Raw genomic sequence first — 21,945 nt, 5'->3', positions numbered from 1 at the left:
TGGCAGCTGTTTTTGTCAGGGTTCTCCAGAGAAATGGAATCAATAGGATGTCTGAAATCTGAATTACAGCTGGCCATGTGGGAGACCAGCACCTTAACCACCACACCACCTGCTGGCCCCACGTGCATTTTCAATTTTGAGTGGTTCCTCCAACGTCTTTGGATATTGGCGGAGACTTTGGAAAGTCATTTAGAGAAGCAATACTAGAGGGACACCTTCAGGGATGTGGTGGGGACAGAATATAATCTATATTGCACAAAATATTCCTCTTCAAAAAATTGGGACACCGTAAAGTATAATTCTAATGAATCATGATGGGGTCTATTTATAGAGTTGGTAGCTTTCTGAATCCAGAACTGTGATTTATAGTTCATGCTGCACATATTGGAATTTTAAATACATTAAAATTTTATTAAGTTGCCTCAGAAACACCAATATAGAATGTTTCTGTAGGGCCAAGCTCTGCAAAAGTCTTTGGTACATAAGCAGCCACAGAAAAAGTAGATAAATTGGACATAATCAAAATTAAACCATTTATCTCAATATTTATCTCAATAAATGATTTATCTCAATATTTATTTACCTAATTATTTATCTCAATAAATAAATGAATTATGTCAACAAAAATGGTAAAAAAAATAGGGAACCAGCAGTTAGTGTAATGGTTATGTCGCTGGACTCCCACGTAGTAGACCGCGGTTCGCGTCCCGGACCCGGTGGCTTAAAACTCACGCCAGGCACGTGTGCGTGCATGCCCAAGATCCTGAGAGGAGAATGAAGGAGAAGGGATTGTGGTGTGACCATTCCCCCTGGGGGGTGATTTCTTGCTTTCTGTCTCTATGTCTCTCTCTGTCTGTCTGGCGAGCGCATGCGCCCTATAGCAAAAACCTCTCAAAAAAAAAAAAAAAAAGGTAAAAAAGACAACCCACTGAATGGGAAAAAATATTTGCAAATCATATATCCAATAAAGGACAGATAATAACATGTAGAGAAATTGGAACTCTCGTACGTTGTTGGTGGGAATGTAAAATGGTGCATCACTTTGGAAAAGTCTAGTGGTTCCTCAAAAGGTTAAACACAGAGTTACCTTATGACCCAGATATTGCACTGCTACCCAAGAAAAATTAAAACATAAGTCCATACAAAAACTTTTACATAAATGTTCATAGTAGCATTATTAGTTGTAGTAAAAAAGTGAAAACAACCCAACTGTTCATGAACTGATGAATGGACTAATTAACGTGGACTGTCCATACAATAGAATATTATCTGACTGTAAAAACCGAATGAAGTACTATTATATGCTACAATGCGGAAGCACTTTTTTAAAAGAATTGTTTTATTTAATTTTATTCATTATTATTGTTTAATTTGACCAGAGAGAGAGAGAAGGAAAGTGAGAAAGCAAGCTACCAGGTCCAGGACTCAAGCCATGGTCAGCCATGTAGAAGTCCAGCACTCCTTAACCACCTGCCAAACACAATGTGGAAGAACTTTTAATACATTATGCTGAGTGGGAGAAGCCAGTCACAAAAGACCATATATGTGTGATTCAATTTATATGAAATGTCCAGAGTAGGCAAATTTATAGAGACAGAAAGTAGATTAGTGGTTGCCTCGAACTAAGGGTTATAGAGGGATTAGGGTGTGATTACTAAAGAGTACAGGGTTTTTGGAAGGGTGATAGAGATCTATATTTTTTTTTTTTGAGAAGTTTTTGCTATAGGATGCATGCACTTGCCAGAAAGACAGAGACAGAGACACAGAAAGCAAAAAATCACCCCCTAGGGGGGGTGGCCACTGCAATCCTTTCTCCTCCATTCTCTTCTTGGGATCTTGAGCACGCATGCACATGCGCCCAGCATGAGTTTAAGCCACTGGGTCTGGGACTCAAACCGCAGTCAACTACATGGGAATCCAGCAACATAGCCATTACACCAACTGCTGGTCCCTCCTCTTGGGATCTTTGGCACTCACACACACACACACACACACACACACACACAGTGGACATGAGTTTCAAGCCACTGGGTCCAGGACTTGAACTGTAGTCAGCCATGTGGGAGTTCAATGCTTTAACCACCACATCATCTGCTGGTCCCAACATCCATTAATATTTTAAAAATATTTTGATAACTGTATTTCAGTGTAACTGGTTTCCTTTGTCATCCTATATATTTTACTTTATTCATTTAAAAGCGTTGTTCTGAAAAGGGATCCATAAGCCCTATGCAGTTGCACTAAGGGTCAATGACTCACAAAACATTAGGAGGCCCTCAGCCCAGACCTGCCCTGTGGCTTCCGCGGGCCTCACCACTGAGAATCTGCTGTGACCTCTGGCCTCTTTACCTCGCATGTGCTGTTACCTTTGCCTGGTTTTCTGTTTCCGTCTCTCTGCTCAGTGGGCTCCCCCGTGCTGTGCACAAACATGAAACCTCACCCTCTCGGGAAAGGCTCCCTGTAGGGCTCCCCTCAGCAAGTGTTCCAGCTCTCTGGCTCTTCCCCCCACCCTCCACACTTAGCACATGGCACTGTCCTTGCCTCTTGGCCTGTCTGTCTCTCTGAGGCTACGTGACAGTGAGGACTCCTCTGTGTCCGAGCCCCTGCGCCTCGCTTGCCCGACACACTAGTTATAGGCACTCAGCGCCAGCCCCGTCCTCATGGTTAAGAGGGCCGGATTCCACATAGCCTATTTCAGTTTGAACCCTGCCCCAACAGCTGGAAAAACACACTGGGCACATGTGTGTGCATGCCCCCAAATCCTAACGGGATGGAGAAATGGAAGAGAAAGGATGGAGGTATAGCCATTCCCCATGGAGGTACTTTCTCCCTTTCCATCCTTCTCTGTCTCTCTGGGTGAGCACATAGGCCCTCTGGCACTGAACACAAGGACACCTAATACAGGGAGAAATGGATGGATAGATGGATGCTTAAATAGAAGGGGGTGGGTGGGTGAATGAATAGATGGATGGATGAATGGATGGGTGGGTGGATAAGTGAAGAGGCAGATGAATGGATAAGTAGATGAATGGGTGGGTGGTAAATAAATAGATGGATGGGTGGATAAGTGAAGAGGCGGATTAATGGATCAATAGATGAATGGGTGGGTGGTAAATAAATAGATGGATGGGTGGATAAGTGAAGAGGCGGATTAATGGATCAATAGATGAATGGGTGGGTGGTAAATAAATAGATGGATGGATGGGTGGTAAATAAATAGATGGATGGATGGGTGGTAAATAAATGGATGGATGAATAGATGGATGGGTGGATAAGTGAAGAGGTGGATGAATGGATAAATAGATGAATGGGTGGGTGGTAAATAAATAGATGGATGGATGGGTGGTAAATAAATGGATGGATGGATGAAGAGATGGATGGGTGGATAAGTGCATGGACAGATGGAAGAATGAAAGCATTCAGGAGCAGACATAAAGTCATTCACACTTGCAATTTCTTTAATCAGTTTTTCTCTTAGCAATGAAATGTTCCTTCCAGCGAAGGCTGATGAAAATCTCTGGGCTGATAATATCCACAGGAAACTTGGCAAGAAACACTGACTCTGGATCCAGCCTCCCAGACACAGCCCCAGGTCAAGCAGGTGGGCTGGTGGCCCTGGGCAGCATGTCGCTGACCAGGGTATCTGATCCTTCTAATCGAAAGGCTAGTGACACAGCAACACAAACCTGCCGTGGACGGCCCCGCCTGTGAGGAGCAGGCGGTGAGAGAACCCCTCAGTCGTCCTGAGGAGGAAGGGCGGGCAGCCCAGCCGCGCCAAGCCTGCCTGCCAAGGCCTTTCCCATGGCGCAGACCCCAGTGCTGGAAGAGTCCAGCTGGGCACAGACTGGAACTGAAGCCCAGCTGCAGAGAAATGCAGCTTCGCTTTATCCTTGGAAGGTGTGTTTGAGAAACAAAAACCAAATAATATCTTTCATTTATTGAGAACCTACTGTGTGCTATGAGATTTCTGTATGTTATTTCCAGTCTTCTCAGTCACCTTGGGAGTGTTTGTGCTTTGATATTATTATTATAATTTTTAGAGATTTTTGCTATACGGTGTGTGTGCTCACCAGAGAGACAGAAAGAGACAGACCGAAAGTGAGAAATCACCCCCGGGGGATGGCCATACTGCAATCCCTTCTTCATTGTCCTCTCAGGATCTTGGGCATGCATGTACATGTGCCCTGAGGGAGTTTTAAGTCACCAGGTCTGGGACTGGAACAGCAGTCGACCACGTGGGAGTCCAGCGAAGAAACCATCACGCCATCTGCTGGTCCCAGTGCATTGTTATATCAGAGCAGCTTAGGGGACAGGCTCAGAGAAGGCAAGGAAGCTGCGTAGGACCACACAGGTGAAAGAAGCAGCGTTTGGATTTGAACCCAGATCTTTCTGAACTCAGAGACCAAGCTCTTTCATTTCTTTCAATTAATTCTAGATTTATAGAAAAGTCTCATCCTTCTTAGGGGAAAAAGCCCGTGTGCCGTAATTCCGAAATAAAGGCCAGCTCCACAGCCTGGTGGTTAAGAGAGCCAGATCCCACATGGCTGACTGTGCTTTGAATCCTGGCCGGGATTGAAAAACACAGTTGCCTGTGCGTGGGTGCTGCGAATCCCAGCAGGACAAGAAACGAAGGGGTAGCATCGCGACTGCGCTGCACTGAGGGGTGCTTTCTCCCTCTCTCTGTCCCTCTGTCTCTCTCTAGCAAGTGTGCGTGCTCTCTGGCTATTAAAAATATCTGAAACAAGATCATATATGTACGTTTAGGAGGGGATCTTCAAAGGTCCTTTTATATGGACTGGGTAGAAGAGTGTCCCCTCTGGCTTAGCCCTGCCCCCGGGCTCTGTGGCTGTGTGGGTTGTTGTCCTCCATCCCTCCCCACAGTTGGGGAGGTCTTGCTTTCGGTGGCAGCCTCTGAGTGGGGTGCAGGTGCATCGCATTTTGAAAGGAAAATTCATGGCGAAGACTATCGTTGCAACCCCGCTAGCTCCTGTGTGTGGGGGACAGTGAGAGAACCCTCCTTCAGACCCCCTTAGCATACTGTCTTAGGGAAACTGGAACGGAACGCCTGTTGTGAGAACAACGAGCCTTTGTGCTTGTGGACACACGTGTACCTGGCAGCAGCAGGTGTGCTTCCGCAGGAGAGCCAAGGCATGCCCCCCACCCGCCACCGCAGACTCAGCCATGCCACTGCTGGGCTTTTTGGCTGTTGGGAGTTGGAACTTCAGCTCCTCCCGAATTCCAGGCCAGCATTAAGGATGCTGCGTAGATGGGTTCCCAGGAAGGCTCACTGATCTGGAAAGATCTGGAAGCAAGTGACCTGAACTCCTCCACTATGGTGCTGCACACTCCTGACCGAGCTCTCCCTACCCCTGCTCTGGGAGGCTAGCCCAGGACGGACCCTCCTCCTATGCCTCCGGGGTCACCTAGCTCAAGGGTGGGGACTTCTTTCCTCTCCACAACCAGTGTCTCGTGGCCCTGCCAGGCTGGGGGGGGCTGAGGTGCTCAGAAGCGCAGGACGGACATAGATACGTATAGGTACTCGGCTGCTTACTCTCCAATAGAAGGTTTCATTTAGGAATTGAACATGTGCAAGGGGTCTTCAAAAGGGTCACAAAAAATGCATATTACCAAAAGATGCAAAAATTTAAAATGTTTTTGTACCAAAATAAACTGGTACCTTAATTTTCCATGAACTTTTGGAAGTTCCTTTGTATTTCCAGCCCACATCTATTGAACTGCAAGCTCCACGCAGACAGGAGCCCGATGGCTTTGTTCGCTGCATGTTCAGGCCCATGCTTGGCAGTAGACATCCAAGAAATGCTTGTTGAATGAATGGCTGATAACACTAACTTTTCTGTAGTAGGTCTTGTGGCTTAAAAAGAAAACACAGGACGGGCAGGCCTGCTGGGCTGCCCGTCCTGGGAGCGGCATCTCCACTGTGTTCTCTGTAAAGGGTGTTCTGGAGTTGGCCAACTTGGTGGCCCAGAGCAAAGTGGACACAGGCAATGGTGCAAACCCAAATTTTACCTTTTCTTCTCAGAAAGTTCTCATCTCCCAGCTCCTGGCTGGGGCCAGCATGTTTCCAGAGTCCATAGGCTGACACTTGCTTTAATGTCATTTTGGAATGCAGGACCAGAGCCCTCCCTGTTAATGAAGTCCAAGGCTCCCCAAAGTGGTCCCCAGATTGGATGCCACCCACAGCCCTGCCCCTACTTCTGTTCTGTCTGGGGTCGTGCCTTCCCACCTCACCTCTCCCCCTTTCCCCTGGCTCCCAGCGCAGCTCCCAGCACGTGGGAGGTGCTCACCTCATTGTCCGAATGGAACTCCGTCTCTCACCTGGAGAAAGAACAGATACCCTGACGGCTGGGGCACCAGCTGGAGCTGGTGGTTCCTGCCCAAACCCAGCAGCGGGTAGCGAGAAGAACCCCGGAATCTGAGTCTGGAGGCAGGTCCTGACATTTGCGCTAATCTTCAGCCATGTGCTCTGGGGCTCAGGTCTTGGCTTCCTGCAAGAGGACGCCTCTGTACCATTGGAGCTGCCAGCTGCCCCTGGGATTCCATGAGTCTGCACTCACCTCCTCAGAGTAGGTGCCAAGCCTGTCACTGGTTTGCGACGTTCTTCCCATCTGTTAACTGGAAATTAACTTAACCATGAGGTTGGGAGCCTAGATTAATATTTAGAAAGGATTTGCAAAGAAAAGGACCCAGTTAATCCTGAGATAGAGGTCTTTTCATTTCTATTTGTGTAGTGGGTGGAGGCTGTTCCTCTGGCTAGCACAATTCCCATAATCCTCTCCTAAAGACCCTTTGCTGTGGCAGTTTCGAACTTTACAGCCACAAAGCCGGCGTAAGCTTCTCACCACGTCAGCCCTGGCTGCGGCAAGGAGGCCCTGCGTCCTGACTCTGGTCCAAGGAGGAGGTGCTGCGCTTGGTGCCGAGATTGAGCAAGTACGGCTTCAAGACAAAATGGAGAGGCGAGTGTTTCAAAATTGCTTTTTTATAGCCGCAAAGATTAAGGCCTGGACTTTAGGGTGAGACAGGCCGGATCTTAATTCTTCGCCCTATCATTTGGCAGGCTAATTGACTGCCAACTGAAGGCAATAAAAGTGCCTATAGCCCTGGGTTCTTGTGAAGGTACCTAAGGTGAGACAGATAAAGCTCATGACCAAGCATTTAGCAAACAGTGCGTGCTCAGTAAATATTGGCTTTTATTATTATGCGTTAGTCTGTCTCCCTGTCCTGTCTGCATGGTGGGATGTTCCCTGCCCTGCCCAGAGATGATGTCTCACGTTATTTTATTTATTTAGATTTTTGCCACAGGGTACATGTGCTCATAGGAGATAGAGAGACACAGAGAAAGTAAGAAATCACCCCCTGGGGGAATGGCCATGCTGCAATCCCTTCTCCCTTCTCCTCTCAGGATTTTGAGCACACAAGCACACTGCCCAAGGTGTTTTTCAAGCCACCAGGTCCGGGACTCAAACAGCAGACTCGGCCATGTGGGATCCAGTACCTTAATCACCATGCCATTATTTATCCAGCATTGGTCTTTTGAAGGTTTTGAATAAAAATCTCCACTGGGGCCACAGAAGACAGAAATATCAGACAACCAGGCTTCAGAAACACTCTACCTACCCACACCCAGCTATGAAAAAGGGCTTTGGAAATCCACATGTTCCTCCGGGCCAGTACACACAAGCACGCAAGCTAATATTGACTAGGGTTCCCCCACTTTCGTTTTTTCTTTTTCTTTTTTGTGAGAGATGTTTGCTATAAGGGGTATGCATTCGCCGGAGAGAAAGAGGGAGAGAGAGAGACAGAAATCAACATGCCAGGACCAGCAGTTGGCGTAGTGGCTGTCACTGGACTCCCATGTAGTAAATCGCGGTTTGAGTCCCAGACCCAGTGGCTTAAACTCACGTTGGTCATGTGTGCGTGCGTGCTCAAGATCCTGAGAGGAGAATGGAGAAGGGACTGTGGCATGGCCATTCCCCCTGAGGGATGATTTCTCGCTTTCTGTCTCTGTTTCTGTCTTTCTTGTGAGCACATGCGCCCTATAGCAAAAACCTCTCAAAAAAAAAAAAAAAAGAAATGCCCCAAATCCCAAAAGGATAGAGAAATGGAGGAGAAGGGATTTCAGTATGACCATACCATGCTAGGGGGTACTTTCTCTCTCTTTTTTTGGTGTGTGTGTGTGTGGTGTGTGTGTGTGTGTGTGTGTGTGTGTGTGTGTGTGTCTTTCTAGTGAGCACATGCACTCTCTGGCAATTAAAAAAAAAGTCTTTTTCCTTTAGGGGCGAGAGCTGGGTCTTATTTTTTCTCTAAGACCCTTTAATGAAAGCATAGAGACGTTCAGCTCATCGACTGAGTGGCAACTCTAAAATCAGATGAGTCAATGCAAGTAATCAAAAAATGCTATACATTTTAAAACAGTAGCTTTTTTTGGACTGCCCATGTCTTAAACATCACAATGTCAAGCTGGTAGTGTTTGAAAGACTGGAACAGAAAAACATGAGGCCCACATCTATATTTCACCCACAGCAAAATAGCAAAAGTCTAACGGTAGGCTGTTCAGGAAGGGACTGGGCAAAATCCAGACCGGCCTGCAGTTCCTGCCTTCCCCACAACCCTGAGCTAGGCCATGGTGGGGGGAGGTTGGCTAAAGATTCCACGGGATCTCAGACCTGAGCTCCTGGCACCCAAACTGAAGGGTCAGTATTTACACCATGGAAACTGGCAAAAGCTCTAAACCAGGGTTCTCACAAACGCAGAGTCCCTGTTAAATAAAACTCACACCACAGGGGAGGAATCTGGAAGTCAAGCTAGAGTAAGCTCCTCAGGTGGGCCCAATGCAGACGCTTTTCTGGGGCGACACTGAGTACAGACTCGGGACTCGGCCCGCCTGCCCCAGCCCGGGCTTCCTCTGCATGCTGGAAAAGGAGTTTAGGAGCCTCCAAAGCTCTGTGACTGTGACCTGACTTTGCTTCTCTGTCATTTAGTCATATTGTCAATAAGTGGTGTTACTAGTACCTACGTCCACTGGGTGATTATGAAGATTGAATTAGACAGCCCTCAGAATAGTGCCCGAGATGTAGAAGGCATTTTACCCGTTACTACAACTGGAAAAAAAGCTTTAGTCCCACAGATGATCTTTTTTTCTTTTAAATGTTTTCTTTTAAATTTAAATTTATTTAACTTTATTTATTTATTTAAATTTGACCAGAGTGAGAGAGAGAGGAAAAGTGAGAAAGCAAGCTGCTAGGTCCGAGACTCAAACCTGGGAGTCCAGCACCCTCTTCTACCACGGCACCTGCCGGTCTCAGCTTAAGGGATTTTTAAAGGGTAATTTTGACAACGCAGGTTTGTGCCTTTCCACTTCCTTTAGACACTAAAGCTCTCTAAAGGCATCTGTGTCCCTGTCTCTATCTCTCTCCAGCCTTCTCTTCCTGTGCTCCTGCCCCCGCGGCAGGGCCCACGGCCATGGCCTACCTTAAGGCTAACAGGCAGCAGCCACTTTTGGCAGCAGTCAGGGTGAGGTAGGGCCCCAGGTGGACTGTTGGCGTGACTTTCTGAATCTTTTTTTTTTTTGGAGAGGTTTTTGCTATAGGGTCTGTGCGCTCACCAGATAGAGAGAGAGACAGAGAGACAGAAAGCGAGAAATCACTCCCCAGGGGGGATGGCCATGCTGCAATCCCTTCTCCTCTCGGGATCTTGGGCACGCACGCACATGCACCCGGTGTGAGGTTTAAGCCACCAGGTCCGGGACTCGAACTGCAGTCGACTATGTGGGAGTCCAGTGACATAGCCATTACGCTAACTGCTGGTCCCTAAATTTTTGAATCTTAAATGACACCAAAAAAAAAAATCTCACCCCGGAACCAATAGTCAAGTTTCTAAAATGTAAAAATGACCATGTCGCGCCTTGGTTGATAATCCTTTCAAAGCCTGTAACTACCCATGCTTTAACATCCAAATGATTCTGCCTTACATCCCTAGCCCCCAAGCCAGCCTTGTTCCCTGTGGGTCACCTCACTCTCCACCACCACTGTCCCCATGCTCCAGCTGCTGAAGCGTCTCCACCCACCATCTTTCAGGAGCAATCTTTTCTCTCAGGACAACTTTGGTTGCCTCCCACTCCTGAAATAGCCACTGCTTCCTTAGTACCATCTGATTGGAATACCTAACACACTGTTGTTCTTTTTCTTATTTGATTTTATTTATTAGTAGTATTTTTAAAATTTGACCAGAGAGAGAGTGAGAAAGTGAGCCATCAGATCCGAGATGCGAACCGTGGTCAGCCATGTGGGAGTCTAGTGCCTTGATTATCATGCCACCCGGTGACCTCCTATCTTGTTTTTTCTTTCTTTATTTATTTGAGGACAGTCTTTGTAGCCCTAGATGTAGCAGAGAATGAGCCTGACCATGTTGGGTTGAATGATGAAGCAGCCCAGGGCTCCTTTCTGGTCAGCCCTGGACTAGGAGAAGGGTCTGAGGGAGGGCTGGGCCCACAGTGGCTGTCTGTGTGTTGGGAGCCGGATACTGCATGGCAATTGTGATTTGAATCTTGGCTCCAGCATCTTAAAAAATATGCCAGGCATGTATGTGTATGCGTGTGTATGTGTGTCTAAAACCTTGACAGGAAGGAGAAATGGAGGAAAAAGGATTGTGATGTGACCAACCCCCATGGTGAAGGTGGGGGCTGCTGTCTCTCTCTCTCTCTCTCTCTCTCCATGGTGAAGGTGGGGCTGCTCTCTCTCTCTCTCTCTCTTTCTTTTTGGTAAGCACGCACATGCCCTCTGACAGCAAACAATGATAATTACAGTAAAATAAAATTATACGTGAAAAAGAAAGGGCTGAGGAAGCAGCTGCGGAGCTTGGCAGTGGCAGGAGTTCGTGGACAGCCTATCGAGGTCTGCATAGCCCAGACGGCCTGAACTCGAGCACAACATAAAACCGAAGGGAAAGGAAGGTCATCGTTTCCATGTAGTGCTTACCGGGCGTCTCCTAGGAGGAGCTGTGGTCAACGGCTTCAGTGACAGGCCATCTGACTTACGTTTCCTGGTCGATTTATCTTCCCATTATGGCCACAATAACATGCCCAGGCCCACCAGCTCTTCCAGAACCTCGCTACTCCCCTATCGAGAGAAGGCACCTCTGCTCCCTTCCCTGGAGCTGGGCAGGGCTTTGTGACTTCCTTGCTAAGAGCCTGGCAGTGGGTGCTCAGTGACAGAGTAAGGTTAGGCCATTGAAGGTGATATGGCCACCGTCTTGCCTTCCTGGGAATGCTGGTCCTGGAAATCCAGCCACCTCCACCAAGAAGCACAGGCCACATGGACTTCACAGTCCACAGGACGTGGCGTCCTCACCCTCCTGAGCCACCGGAGTGCAGCCCCTGGGAGCTGAGCCCACACTGCTTGGGGCAGAGATAAATTGTCCCTACTGCCTCACATCCAAACTGCAAGTTCACGAGCAAAATGCATAGACGTGATTGCTGTTTCGCAGGACCGAGTTTTGAGATGGTTACCATGGGATGTTTATGGACCCTTGCCCTGGACTGAGGGGTTTCTCAGAGTGTGTGATAGTCCCGGGCTAACTGGAAGGGTTGCTATCCTTCAGTCTCTCAGTCTGCAGACTTCTTGATTTCTGTTTATGGAGTTATATATGCGTGTGTGTATATATATATATTTTTTTTTTTTGGAGAGGTTTTTGCTATAGGGCGTGTGCACTAGCCAGCCAGACAGACAGAGACAGAGATAGAAAGCGAGAAATCACCCCCCAGGGGGGATGGCCACAAAGCAATCCCTTCTCCTCCGTTCTTCTCTCAGGATCTTGGGCAGCATGCGTGTATTTTGTTACAGAGTGTATGAGCTTGCCAGAGGGAGAGAGAGATCCCCTCCCCAGGGCCACACGCTATCCCTTCCCCTCTATTCTCTTCTTGGGATTTTTGGCTTGCACATGAGTCCAGTGTTTTTTTTTTTTTTTTTTAAAGAATCAAAAAATTCTCTTTGGTTTGTCCCAGCCTGTTCTTCAAGCCACCAGTCCTGAGACTTGAACTGTGCAGTCGGCCATGTTGGATCCAGTACTTTAACCTCCATGTCACTCGCTGGCCTCTAGACAAATATTCTGAGATGATCGTGCGATCCCCACATGCTGAACTCGTGGGGTAACGTGCATCTTCTGGCTGAGTGTCACTCCCTCCCACTCTGGGAGCAGCGTGGTCCAAGTAGCTAATCCACAAACAGAAATGGAGAGATGGGTCCCTCCCAGGTCTGCATCTGGCGGCTGTCTTCAACTTCCAGCTCCTCCACAAGTGGACTCATACCCACACTGTCGCACCAGGGTTGCCCCTGCCGGGACTCTCACACCACAGCCTTTTCTGTTTGTTTGAATTCTCTTACTTGTCCACTGATGACCTTGCCACTCAAATGGAGCCCTCAGGGCAGGGGTAGGGACTGCGTCCAAAGTGCTCTTGGTTGTCTTCAACATTTGGTGCCTAGTCAGTAGGAGGTGCTCATTTTTTTAACTGCTGAGAGAACAGATAAGTTGGGAGGGTACTTAGTGGTAACCCTGGTCCAACACCCACCATGGCGGAAATGCCCTCTGGTAGGTGATAACCACCCTTGGCTCCAACGTCCTGGGATACAGCGCTAAGGACCTCACTGAGCAGCCTAGCCCATGACATTAAAAAACAAAAGTTTCAATGTGATATCGAGATATCTCGGCAAGACTTTTAGTGAAGTCGGCCTGCCTGCCCCTGGAAGGGAAGCTCCAGCTCACTATTATCCCACCTTCTGGTGATGAGGCCCCAGACAAATCTCTAACCCCTTCTAGACCCTATATCCTGCCCTGTATGCTGGAACAACTTATTTCAGCACACCAAGAGCATCAACATAAAAGCTAAAAGATTATGAAGAGTTGCATACATTTAAAAAGAATCTGGTGGCAAACCTTTTTTAAAACTCAAGATTGGGGGGGCGACCAGCAGATGGTGTAATGGTTATATCACTGGACTCCCACACGGCTAACTGCAGTTCAAGTCCCAGACCTGGGGGCTTAAAACTCATACTGAATGCACCTCTGTGTGTGTGTGTGTGTGTGTGTGTGTGTGTGTGTGCCCAAAGTCCTGAGAGGAGAATGGAGGAGAAGCAATTGCCATCTCCCCTTGGGATGTCTTCTCGCTTTCTGTCTCTGTCTCTCTCTGGTGAGCACACATGTGATCTAGAGCAAAAATCTCTCTTATAAAAAAAAAAGAAAACTTAGATGATGGGAAAGCTGAAGAAGGTACCTCCTCTAACTGGACTCTCAGGTTACTTTGGATACACCGGCATCTGGGCTCTGTCCCTCCAACCTCCTATTTGGAAGCATCTAGAAGATCATCTGACCCTGGACCATGCTCAACTGCTGCCACATGACGGGCATGGGTTCTCTCTCACCGGGGTGGACTCTCCTAGGGCAGTGGCCACTTCAGGAATGGCATGTTCCGTCAGCCCATTTGATCGTGCCTGCTTTGTGTGGGTGCAGGACACCCAGGGTCCCTGCAGAGGTGGGCCAGGTTGGAGAGAGAGAGCAGCCCTGGAAACCTACAGAGGAGGCTTTCTGGCCCTAGCGTGTAAGGCCCTGGATTCTCTGAGGGGTCACGCTCCACGTAAGTATGCGTTCAAGGTGTGGCCTAAACCGAAATAAAAACGAACAAGATGAGGCCTCGAAGGTCAGCCCCATTGTGGCTGGTGTTTTCCTACCAGAGACCTTTGTCTCAGAACTGACAGGAACCTGGGTTCCCGGTGCCGATCACCCTCTGTGGCCGCAATACCAATGGGTGGAAAACACCCCCCTGGACACCAGGGCCTCATGCTTTACACTGAGTCGTCCACCAGGATGGCCCTTCCTCACTCGGTGCCTCTGGGCACCAGCCTCAGGCCTTCCCAGTTTAATTAACCTGGTGAACCAGCTCTACCTTTCAAAGGAATCTGAGGGAACTCTTGCTGCCAAGTTCCAGCTGAGTCCCTGTGACACTCAAGAACGTGGGCCAGGCGCTTGTGTAGGTTAAGGAAGTCCGAGAAGAATAAAGATTATAGGGAAACAGTCTACCTTTCTTTACAAAGCCTTGTTTTGCATCCCTGAAATCTCAGATTCAGCTACTACAATGAAGTCCTGTTGTCGAAAAGAGCTGGCCTTTTATCACCACTTAAAATCTAATTAATCCATATTGAAACACAAAGATTTCTGTTGTATTTTAGGGTGAGGGGTCATAGAGCCCTCTTTGTTCATCCTCAGACTTATAATCATCAAGCATTGGGGATATAATTTTACCAAGCAAATTGGAAGGTAACAGATCAAATCCTTATCAGAAAGCCTAACTCATAGTTTTAACAGAGTCCTTCGTCCTTTACGTGAAACATTATATTCAAGAACAAAACCACATTTCAGGGTGCCCGAAGAGTTAATGACCAAAGCTTATATTCCAGGCCGCATAGAACCAAGATCGTCACACGACTGTCCACCAGAGCAGACAGCAGTTCCTATAGAAGTGGCAACATTGTAAGATTAGTTGCAATGGTTTTAGTCTTCAGGACAGCGATGCAATTTGTCGGACTTTCATTGTCTTTGCTGGGATGGGTTTTATCTATTATCACAACCTATTTGCCGCATTGGAAGAACCGTAATCTGGACCTAAATGAAATGGAGAACTGGACCATGGGACTCTGGCAAGCCTGCGTCATCCAAGAGGAAGTGGGGAGACAGTGTGAGGACTTCGAGTCTTTCTTGGCTTTGCCTGCCGAACTCAGGATCTCCAGGGTTTTAATGGTTCTGTCCAATGGGCTGGGGTTTCTGGGCCTGCTGGTCTCTGGGTTTGGTCTGGACTGTTCAAGACTTGCAGAGAGACAGCAGAGTCTCAAGACACGAATGCTAATCCTGGGAGGAATTCTCTTCTGGACATCAGGAATCACAGCTATTGTTCCAGTCTCTTGGGTCGCCCACGTGACGGTTCAGGAGTTCTGGGATGAAGCCATCCCAGAGATTGTCCCCAGGTGGGAGTTTGGAGAAGCCCTCTTTTTGGGCTGGTTTGCTGGATTTTCTCTTGTCCTGGGAGGGTGTCTGCTTAACTGTGCGGCCTGTTCGACCCGAGCTCCTCTAGCTTCCAGCCACTATGCGGTGGCAGAAATACAAACTCAGGGTCCATACCTGGAAGATGGAACTGCAGACCCTACGGTGTAAGACTTTGACAAAACCAGAGAGACACCTCCTATCTCAACCAGTATGACAAAGGGGTCTTTGTTATCTAATGAAATCTATGCTGCTCACACTTTCTCGTTCGTTAACTATTTTTCTATATACAGACTCCCCCCCCCAGCCCCCCACCGAATCTGGAGAATGACAGAAAATCTTATTTTTAAAAGAAAATGATGATGACAAGCATTATATCTCACTGGTCTGGTCAGTTACACTGGTATGTGTTGGTGGTTGTCCAATACAGGTGGTCTTATGTTTGAACGTGTTCCTATTACATGAGAAAGGTTTCTATTGCTGGTAGACCGAAATGGCCATTAGTTTCTGTTTCCTTTTGGAAAAAATGGATGATCTCAGTGAAATCTTTTTTTTTTTAAGAGAGATTTTTTGCTATCGGACGCATGTGCTCTCCGGAGAGACAGAGAGAGAGAGACATAAAGTGAGAAATCACCTCTGGATTTTGGGCATGTACACACACGTGTGTGGCATGAGTTTTAAGCCAGCAGGTTTGGGACTCGAATTGTGGTCAACACGTGGGAGCCCAGCGATGTAACATTTTCGCCATCTGCTGGCCCCCGTGAATGAAATCTTTTAAGTGCTCTATATTAGTAAAACCACATGCTAAGACAAGCACAATATGTAATTTCTTCAACAAGAACGTTGGTCTTTGAACAGAAGTGGTTTGTTGAAGAAATTCAACTAGGCCTCTCGTGAGACAGGATTTTATGAGGTTGATGGTTTTTAGTGCTTCGTGATACTCTCAGATTTAAAGCGCAGGCCAATCTCCTCTATCATCTCATCCCTTAAAAGCTTCTTATGGAAGAAAAAAAAAATTCCGAAGGTGCTTGCTTCATATCTAGACCTTGACAGTTCATTTGCCCAATGAAAATTTTCCTTAGTTCAACTAAGAAATCATAAACATGGAGATCTATTTCTTAGGGATAAGCAGAAATGTTGATTTCACCCTGCAAAGTCCTGTTGTTAACTTCCGTAGCACAGAAGGATATTTAGGCAAAGGAAAAACTAGTGTCGGGCCCGGCAGGTAGAGTGGTGGTGGTTAAGGACGCTGGATTCCCACATGGCCGACCAAGGTTTGAGTCCCGAACCTAACAGCTTGCTTTCTCACTTTCCCCTTCTCTCTTTCTCTCTCTCTCCCCTCTGTCTCTCTGGTGAGCATGCATGTAATGTAGCAAATTTAAAAATGATAGCAATGATAAATAAAATTAAGTAAATAATTCTTTTAAAAAAGAAAGAAGTCAACTGCAGGTGGCATGGTGGTTAAAACACAGGACTCCCATATGATCAACCATAGTTCGAGTCCCAGACTTGGTGGCTTGAAAATCATGCCAGACGTGTGTGCATGTGTGCCCAAAATCCCAGGAAGAGAATGGAGGAGAAGGATTGCAGTGTAGCCACCCTCCCTGGGGGGTGATTTCTCACTTTCCCTCCACCCCCCCGTCTCTCTCCAGTGAACATGTGTACCCTATGGCGAAAACATTTAAAAAAAATTCACATTGGAAAAAATGTATTTTACAAAGACATTTACAAAGAAAATGATATGTGTTAAGTAGTAAAATGAGTGTATATTTGGGAGAAGCCAATGATAGTGGAGAGAGAGAAAAGAGAATAAACTGGTGTAAAAATAAACAGAAGGTATTTGCAGGTACTGCGATAAATCCACGCCAATGAAGTAATGTGTAGACATCATATTAGATATTACGAGTAATCTAGACATGATTTAAAGTATATCCTAACAGTAATACTCCATAGATGTGATGACAACGTGGTGAGTATGGGTTAACTTAACTCTCTGTTTGAGGTTCCGAGTAACTATTTAAATAAATAGCTAAATGAAATGGAAAACTGGACCATGGGACTCTGGCAAGCCTGCGTCATCCAGGAGGAAGTGGGGACACAGTGCAAGGACTTTGAGTCTTTCTTGGCTTTGCCTGCCGAACTCAGGATCTCCAGGGTTTTAATGGTTCTGTCCAATGGGCTGGGGTTTCTGGGCCTGCTGGTCTCTGGGTTTGGTCTGGACTGTTTGAGACTTGCAGAGAGACAGCAGAGTCTCAAGACACGAATGCTAATCCTGGGAGGAATTCTCTTCTGGACATCAGGAATCACAGCCTTTGTTCCGGTCTCTTGGGTCGCCCACGTGACGGTTCAGGAGTTCTGGGATGAAGCTATCCCAGAGATTGTCCCCAGGTGGGAGTTTGGAGAAGCCCTCTTTTTGGGCTGGTTTGCTGGATTTTCTCTTGTCCTGGGAGGGTGTCTGCTTAACTGTGCGGCCTGTTCGACCCGAGCTCCTCTAGCTTCCAGCCACTATGTGGTGGCAGAAATGCAAGACCAGCGTCAGCACTTGGAGATGAAAAGCACTCACCTGGAAATCTAAGCTGGATGGGACCCATGGGATCTTCTCTTCAGGTCAGGCTTGCTCCACTCTGGATTTGGTAGGATTTCCCACTACACGGTCACCCACTCACGAGGCTTTTGATTTTCTAAAATGTAGTTTCCCCCACTTTGGCTAATTAGTTTCTTAAGCTATGACCTCTCTCTAAGACTGGTGAACTACTTTTATCTTCTACTCTGACACCAAAACCAATCAGGACTTAATAGTAATCATACTGGTACTGTGGATGCATTTCTCTCAATTTTAACTTAAGGCTCAGTGACTGCACAGAACTGGTAAATAAAACATTGTATTAATACTTATGGATCTTTGAAGGTTATCATACAGAGATGAATCATCTCAGCAATTAAAAATATTACTGCTAATCATTTACTTCTTTCAGGTGTTTAAGATAATCAACTATAACGAGACTAAGATTTTGTTGTGTACGTATTTACAGTGCATGACGTCCGATTATAGTAAAAAATAATTGCTGGCTCTTCAAAAGCTTTAGAGGCAAGAGGCATGGGACACATCACCTCATTTTCAGTCAGAGACCTCAGTGTCACGAGGAGTCTTTCCCAGAGTCAGCCTCATCCATTCATGCCTCTGAGCAGAGGAGGGCGATCTTGTGTGTTGGAAGATTCGGGTAGAATCTACCAGACAAATGTGCTTCTGTCCCTGCACCTGTGCTCTCTATCTGCTGGACACCATTCCAGACTGGCTCGGCTCTGAGCAGCCCTGGGGCCAGGCAGGTCAGGACCTGCATGTGTGTGCCGAGAGCCTCCTGGGACCGCAGCCTCATTTCAGAGTGTGTGGCCCACTGAGGAGGTGCTACAACAGAGTGTCTCTTCTGGAGCCCTTTGTTTTATTTGTACAATGAAAATATTCTGCCTTTTTTTTTTTTTTTTTATCAGCAATATGTTAGTCCAAACAAGAACTGCTGGCTTGGGGAATTCTTCATGAAAGATTTTATGTTTGCTTGGTATATGGGTCAAGTGAACTCTGTGTTTGCGCCAATCAGGGAAATCAACCGAACAAGAAACGACACTGAAATAAAGTATTAAGCAATAGGTATCTTTGTTTCTTGTTTCTTGATTTTTTTTTTTAAACACTGAATTTTTTCTATACACAAACACATGGAAAGTGCAGAATCAAAATTATTCTATGTGATGTATTTGCATACTTTTATAAACAAGACAAATTAAAACAGAAACATATTCAGAATTTAACCTGATTAAATATTTAGTTTAGTCCTGAGCTTTTGACATTTAATACAATATAGATAAAGCAATAGAAAAAAATTAAAATTTATTTGATTTGCATGCTACAGAGATTCGGCTAAACTTTGTTCACTTGGCTAGCAACTGTTTTTTTGTACCTGTAACACTTAAGATTCTGATATACAAAACTGTGATAGCATACTGATAATTCAAACTTGAGAACTAAATATTACATTCTTTTTTACCCTGTGTGGAATAAATCCTACTTTTTAAAAATAGTATTTATAATATTAAAATTCATATTTGCCCATATGTTTTTGTGATCAAGTTATTAAAACGTTTCATCGCTATGAATCATTTGGGTTAGTACAATTGTGACAATGACAGGATTATTAAAAGCTGCCTATAAATACATAACACTATTGCTGATTTTTAAAGTGTGAAAAAGGATTATATTAAAATAAGTTTGTGTCTCATGTTAGAAATGAGCAAATTTTGTAAAATAAAACCAAAAGCATCTTGGTCACAACTGTTAACTACCAGCCTGAGACAGATTTTATTTTTTAATACTTGCCTGAAACTTTTTGTACTACAAAAAGTTAACAGCTAATCTGGTGAAGACTTATAAAGCTGTAAATATTCCAATATAGCCTCTTCTATGTCAAACATTTTAAATGGCCAGAACCAAACTATATATTAAACAGAACATAAATAAGACCGTAAATAAATAAATGAAGAAAATAAAATCGTACGGTACACCTACACGTAATTCTATAAACATGTTCACGGTCAAAGTAAGAAGCTGAACACAGCTGCCCTTCACTTTACATTAAATAAACTTGGCTTTCACGTTTGACCTGGACGTGGGTGAAAGTACTGTTTGCAGTTTTCCTTAGAAATCTAACAGAAAAAACTGGGCAGCCCTGGAGGACTGAATTAGTCAATTCACTAGGCTGGCTTCTGTTCAGAGTAGTGTCCAGTTATGTCTTCAAAGAAATTTACATTTAAGTGGTGGAACATTTAGGAAAAAAATAACTACAGGTCTAGGCTCAAAAACTGTTTATTTTGAACTTTGTTCTGATAAACTGTCTAAATGATGTATACTTCTAAGAAAATAAAAAAAATTATTGCTGGTGAAGACTGTAGCTTAGGAACAGAACTTTTTAAAAGAAACCATCCCTTTAAGATGATTTCATACTTCTTACAAAAGAAAATGATGAAGTTTGCTATATAAGATTGCTTCTTCCAGTATAACAAACTCGGCTGCTTTAAATTGTCTAAATATTATATATGTCAAAAGCCTTCACGCTGGTAGAGCTGAACTGAGGCTCTGTTTAATTTACGACGTGCCTGTGTGTGTTGGGAAGCTAAAATTCTGGGTGAGAGGACACTTCGGTCAGTCTGCACCCCTAGCCTTGTTTATCCAGAATAGTTTTCTTTCTTTTTAAACAATTTAGCCTATACTTCAAATGAACAATCACCCCGGCACACTGCTCCCTTGACTGCTCAACTGCTTACCGTAAGTCCTGTTAGACTTTCCTGAAAATGGGTGCTGTAAGGTAATTTCTAGTCGATGTTAGAAATCGTTTGATATGCTTTGATTTTACTTTTGGCAACTTTGATTCAATCAAGACCTCCTCTCCTCTGCTCTTGGTTTTATTAAAACGAGAGCTGCTGTGTTTTCCTCCATGTCACCAGGACACCGGGGTCACCTATTCTACCGGACACAGTTCTCACACCGAGGACAAAACACCGGTGCCAGCCAGACGCGCACAGTGTGCAAACTTAGTAAATCCGGGCTGAGTCAGAAGCAGCAGTCTGCGTGATGAGGTGATTTTAGCGTATTTCAAGCTGGTGGGGTTCTTTCTTCGCCCTTCCCCTCAGTGTCATGAATCACAAGATCTTTAGCGTAGCCGGGAGCATGGTTTCTCTGTAGTCTCATATTCTTGCAGCCAGTACCCTGTTGATATAGTCTGGCTTCTTTAGACCAATATAAAAGGACGCAAAGGGAACTGTGCTAAGGAAACAAGGCGTGTGAGCACAGGGGCCGGAAGGCGCGTGGCACCCGTCTCAGGTGGATGGGCACTCTGCGTGTGCGCTCACACCTGCGCTCACTTCCCGTGGGGAGCTGCTGTGTCCCCGACATCGCCCGGCACTGCTGCCATCCTCAGGGCCTCTGCACGGGGACGCACACTGCGACACCCAGTCGTTCTGGTCAGCTCGGCAAACACACGGGGCGCTGCCTCTCCTCTGCTCTCCCCAAAGGAAGCGACGCGCACATACCGCGCAGCGTCTGGGTACCGGACTGCCCCATTTCTGTCATCTGGTTTGTTTTTCTTTTTCACACACATAAGAATTACATTCAAGGTATTGTACAAATTAACATGTTGAAAATCTGATGTGAATGTTCTTCAAGAGTTGATAATTATGTTACCAAAAAACCCGCGAAAACCCAAACAAATGTTCAGTCTTTTACCCTCTAAGTGAGTGACTGGATGGAAAAATAATCTCGAGGGATGGGGTCACACATCGTCCGCTGGCAGGGAGGGGATGCTGATCTTCGCCCTGGTGAAGTAGGCGATCTTCTCCCTAGAGTCGGGTGAGAATACACCGCCTTAAATACGGTGGTGGGAATACCCTCTGGCCATTAAAACTGCCCGAGAACCGCGGTGATGTCTCCACGAGCCCGATACAGCCTTCCCTCGGGTGGAACTCCACTGACGAGCAATTCGGTCTCTGCCTTTTACAGAGAAGGCATCTGGGGACGGCAGCTCTGGTGTAAGGCCAAACACCTGAGTCCCAGCTGTGAGCTCCCTTCTGGGGTTTCTAAGATTAGACAGTTTTTAAACCACCAGGGGCTCACTCTAGGTAGAGGTGTGTTCCTACCAGGTAGGGGAGGATTCAAAGGGGCCAGAATACGATATTGAAACTTTGCAGTGACCTCAAAGGAAAGGACAAGTTACCAGGAAACTCTACAACATTGAGACTACCCCAAAGCAGAGACAACCTGCTGCGTGACATCGTGTCTCAGATGAAGGGGAAGAAGGAGGGCTACTGTCACAAAGGCCAACTGTCCGCATCCCGAAGCAGGGATGAGGAGAAACC

At 46.1% G+C, this 21,945-nt stretch overlaps 2 protein-coding genes across 2 annotated transcripts; both read left to right on the top strand.

The window, feature by feature from the left end:
• The first annotated feature begins 14,553 nt into the window (after positions 1–14,553).
• CLDN24 (claudin 24) lies at positions 14,554–15,326 on the top strand. Its single transcript, XM_027776601.1, has one exon. The coding sequence runs from the start codon at positions 14,554–14,556 to the stop codon at positions 15,214–15,216; it is 663 nt and encodes a 220-aa protein (XP_027632402.1). The 3' UTR covers positions 15,217–15,326.
• An 822-nt stretch (positions 15,327–16,148) lies between these two features.
• LOC102502456 (claudin-22) lies at positions 16,149–20,922 on the top strand. Its single transcript, XM_027776596.1, has 3 exons — positions 16,149–16,270; positions 16,999–17,014; positions 17,075–20,922. Exons 1-3 carry the CDS (start codon positions 16,149–16,151, stop codon positions 17,618–17,620), a joined length of 684 nt encoding a protein of 227 aa, XP_027632397.1. The 3' UTR covers positions 17,621–20,922.
• The last annotated feature ends 1,023 nt before the right edge of the window (positions 20,923–21,945 follow it).

This window comes from Tupaia chinensis, unplaced genomic scaffold (genome assembly GCF_000334495.1).
Source record: "Tupaia chinensis unplaced genomic scaffold, TupChi_1.0 Scaffold000685_1, whole genome shotgun sequence".
Lineage (NCBI taxonomy): Eukaryota > Metazoa > Chordata > Mammalia > Scandentia > Tupaiidae > Tupaia > Tupaia belangeri.
Note: the sequence above shows the minus strand (reverse complement) of the source record. Positions and strands in the feature narration are given on the sequence as shown.

What these genes read in the sequence shown, in the direction of transcription:
- CLDN24 (XM_027776601.1), top strand. Translation starts at nt 14,554, where the DNA reads ATGGTTTTAGTCTTCAGGACAGCGATGCAATTTGTCGGACTTTCATTG.
- LOC102502456 (XM_027776596.1), top strand. Translation starts at nt 16,149, where the DNA reads ATGGAGATCTATTTCTTAGGGATAAGCAGAAATGTTGATTTCACCCTG.